This window comes from Cornus florida, unplaced genomic scaffold, assembly GCF_030987335.1.
Source record: "Cornus florida cultivar Cherokee Brave unplaced genomic scaffold, ASM3098733v1 CherokeeBrave_3.0.0_Hap2_Chr04, whole genome shotgun sequence".
NCBI classification, from domain to species: Eukaryota; Viridiplantae; Streptophyta; class Magnoliopsida; order Cornales; family Cornaceae; genus Cornus; species Cornus florida.
The window spans coordinates 82,430,876-82,434,460 of NW_026775574.1; the positions used below are offsets into that span (position 1 = coordinate 82,430,876).

Here is a 3,585-nt window from a genome sequence, read left to right on the forward strand (position 1 = left end):
CAAATCGATGCCCAAAAATAATAAATATAAAAAAATGGTCGAAAAAATACGGGATATTACAGATTACAGGCATCACAAGCTAGAGCGGGATCATCGATTAGGCCAGCCACCATTGGAAATCCAAAAAACCCTAATTTTTTATATGCAAAATGGTCCTGGCCTCTACAGTGAGCCACTTGTGGAAGGAAAGGAATGATCTGTTATTTAGGGGTAAAACATCTTCGAAGAACATAGTTCTCGATCATATTAGTTACTTCTTCAATCTCATCAAAGCTCTCCACCAGAGTTCTTAAGGACTGTGATTCTTCACGATCCTTGCTTGCTAATTGGGGGAGGCTGCACTCAACCACCTCCTCAATCGTCGGATGACATCACTTTAGTTCTTACATGAGCTCCTTTCGATAACCACTGGATGATGGCATATTCACTGTTAATAGAGAAATTTGTTATTAATGGCTGTTTGACTCACTCCGAGCGAAGGGTTGTTTGTCAATCTAGGGATGTTTGTTTTTGTTTGGATCGGGTCTATCCCTTTAGGTCGGGCTTGTCACTGTTAGGCTCTATTTTGGCTCCTATAGCCCACCTTGTAATTACATTTATACTCAATACAACTTCTTTAATTTTCTCTCCCACCTCTCTTTAACTTTCTCTCTCTAACCCCCTTCATCTTCTTCACTTTGTGCCTCCCTGTTCCCTTCTATGGGAGTGGGGAGATGATAGTTGCCTCTCACGGCTGTAATAAATTAGGCGCGTTTCAATAAGTGCGCTCTGTGTGTGTTTTTTTTTACACCGTTTTTGTTTTGTTCAGCTAGATCTGTTCATGTTGGTTCGTTTTCGGATCACATGGACTGATCTGTTGTTTTCTCTGACTTGATCTTCAGTCTACGTTGGTTTTGGTTTTCTCTCGCCTAGATTTGATATTTTTCTCCTTGATTTGATCTTGTGCGGGGTTTTCTTGGATATCGGAGTGCCTTGTGGCTGTAGTTTTGGAGCTGTTGCCTTGATGATGGCTTGACCTTTGGGTCACTCCAGTTTGTTGCGTTTCTCCTATGGTGGTTCCGTTGCAAAGTTTTAGGCTCTATTTTCTCCATAGATCTGGAACCTGTACGTCTTCATTTTCTTGCTTTGCTTCATGATTTGTATGTCTTTTCTGCCTTGGCTTTTTGCCTCTGTACTGCCGTTGGCTTGGCCTTTGTGCCTTTGAAATGATATATGTTATCGTTTTCATGATAAAAATAAATAAGTAAATAAAAAATAAAAAAACTACTAATATACTATTAAGAATTATTTTTGAACTAAATAATTAATTTTTTAATATTAATTTAATTAGGGCCTGTTTGATTTCTCAATTCAGCACCTCATTGAAAAAATAAAAATTATTAATTATTTATTTATATAAATAATTTAATTAAAATTATAAATTCAGTTTTTATCTACACGTGCTCTTAAAAATTGCAATCCAACACGGATGGGTGTATCTTTGTAATAACATAGTTTTACCTGAAAAGGAGATTTCATCGCAATTTTGAGTTGGAATGTAATTGCCTCACGGTTCTGAGAAGGTTTTCCTGATATATGGAAAGTTATTTATAATGTAGTAGTAAGAGTTACGAGAAAATTCAAGCAAATTTCCTTCCTAGTACCGCGTACATTGACTAAATTTCCATATAACCACTTTTTTCCTTTCCTAGTACAACAACATAACCACCTTATTTTAAGCTTTCCAAACTAATATTATTAATTTCTTCTATATAAGAACTACGAAAGAAAAAAGGCAGTTACCCGGAATTAAAATCTTGAAAAAAAATTAATTAAAAATAATATATATTTTTATTTTTTTTATTCTTTGAAAATTTTAATTTCCATATATATATATATATATATATTTGGTAACTATGGTGTTTTCCGAAGGTAATATATAAGCCTAAAAACCCATAACCCTTCCAAAAACCCGTTATGCATAAATCCTTCTGCCGCCATTAATTGATCTAGAAGAGCCAGATAAAGCTGCTAGAGAATGGGAAGGAAGAGAAAACAAAGAAAGCCAGCAATTGAAGGTGACACATCAAATCTTCCATGTGAAGTCATATACAACATACTCTCGAAACTACCTGTCAAGTCTCTGGTTCGATTCAGGTGCGTTTGTAAATCATGGCGTGGTGTAATCTCAGATCCCAAATTTGCAAAATCACATCTCAATGAATCAATTAGGTTGGACCGTAAAAAACTCCTTGACTCGGCCCACTACCATATTGATCTCTACTCCATAGCCAATGAAAGTTGTGAGGGTGAACAAGTATCCTTTCCTTGTAGGAAGTATTGGATTGCGAGAATGATGTGTTCTTGTAATGGTTTAGTACTTTTGCATGTTGAAAAAGACAATATGTATGTATTGTGGAATCCATCCATCAGAGCACATAAAAAGTTCTCTTCTCCACCTCATATATATAACAGTTATGTACCACGGGGACTTTGCTATGATTCTTCCATGGATGATTACAAGGTCATATTTATCTCGACAGATGAGGAATTGTTTGTGGTTTTTAGTTTCAGAGGTCAATGCTGGTCAGAGCCTAGGCAATTCCCTTATTTGTGTTTTTGCGGTGATATGTTCATTGCTAATGGTGTGTCACACTGGGTTGCTTTAACACCCACAGTTGCCAACGTGAGGCGATACCCTTCTTCCGACAACTGTTCTAGTGTTTCCTCTTCGGGTTCATCAGATAATATTGATAGTGGTGATGACAATGGTAATTATTACTCAGCTTTGGTTGGTCAACTCTATCTTCACAATTCAGACACTCATATACCCCAATATGAGCATGATTCCGCTAGAACATGTTTGATTGTTTACTTTGATACGGCCGATGACAAGTTCAAGGAGATGCCACCACCAAAATACATAAAAGAAGGAGATGTATTTAGTTTGACGGTTATGAAAGGATGCCTCAGTTTATATTGTAATACCTTGGACAAAAAACATATTGTGGTATGGACAATGAAGCAATATGGTGAGAAGAATTCCTGGACTAAGTTCGTCGTCATCCCGCGTTGGCTAGGAACAGGATATTTATGTTGCATGGCACCATTGGCGCCATTGTATGCTACCAAAAATGGTGAAATTGTGATGATAACTGATGGTTGTGTTATAAATGGAAGAAGTATAGTCACCTATAATCCCAAGATAAAGGAGTGCAGGAGAATTGGGAAAACAAAATCATATTCTCCGAGAGTGCTTTTATATGTGGATAGTTTAGTTTTGCCCATTCGTACACCTCAAGTAAAAAGAAAGAGGAAAAAAGAATTGTGAGGAGGTCAATCAAATAATATCTAATTTTTTTTAGCTTTTCTTCAATTTCTTAGTTAATTCTTGTCTATTTATAGTTGTGTTCAATATTATTTATAAAGAGAAATATATACAATTTTTCTTTGAAAAATAATAGAAGTCCTAATAGATTTTTATTACCGACGCATGTAGCTCTATACGTAGCTTTGCTTGAATGATAGAGATCTCAGGAATTAGCAGAGAAATGGCAAGTTTTGGGTTAGCTTTATGTTTCATTGGGCATTTTTTTTTTATAATTT

The 3,585-nt window shown here is 35.9% G+C and overlaps 1 protein-coding gene across 1 annotated transcript; it reads left to right on the plus strand.

Annotated features, from left to right (window-relative positions):
- Positions 1-2,017: 2,017 nt before the first annotated feature.
- On the plus strand, positions 2,018-3,310 carry LOC132305223 (F-box protein CPR1-like). Its single transcript, XM_059802897.1, has one exon. The coding sequence runs from the start codon at positions 2,018-2,020 to the stop codon at positions 3,308-3,310; it is 1,293 nt and encodes a 430-aa protein (XP_059658880.1).
- The last annotated feature ends 275 nt before the right edge of the window (positions 3,311-3,585 follow it).

What these genes read in the sequence shown, in the direction of transcription:
- LOC132305223 (XM_059802897.1), top strand. Translation starts at nt 2,018, where the DNA reads ATGGGAAGGAAGAGAAAACAAAGAAAGCCAGCAATTGAAGGTGACACA.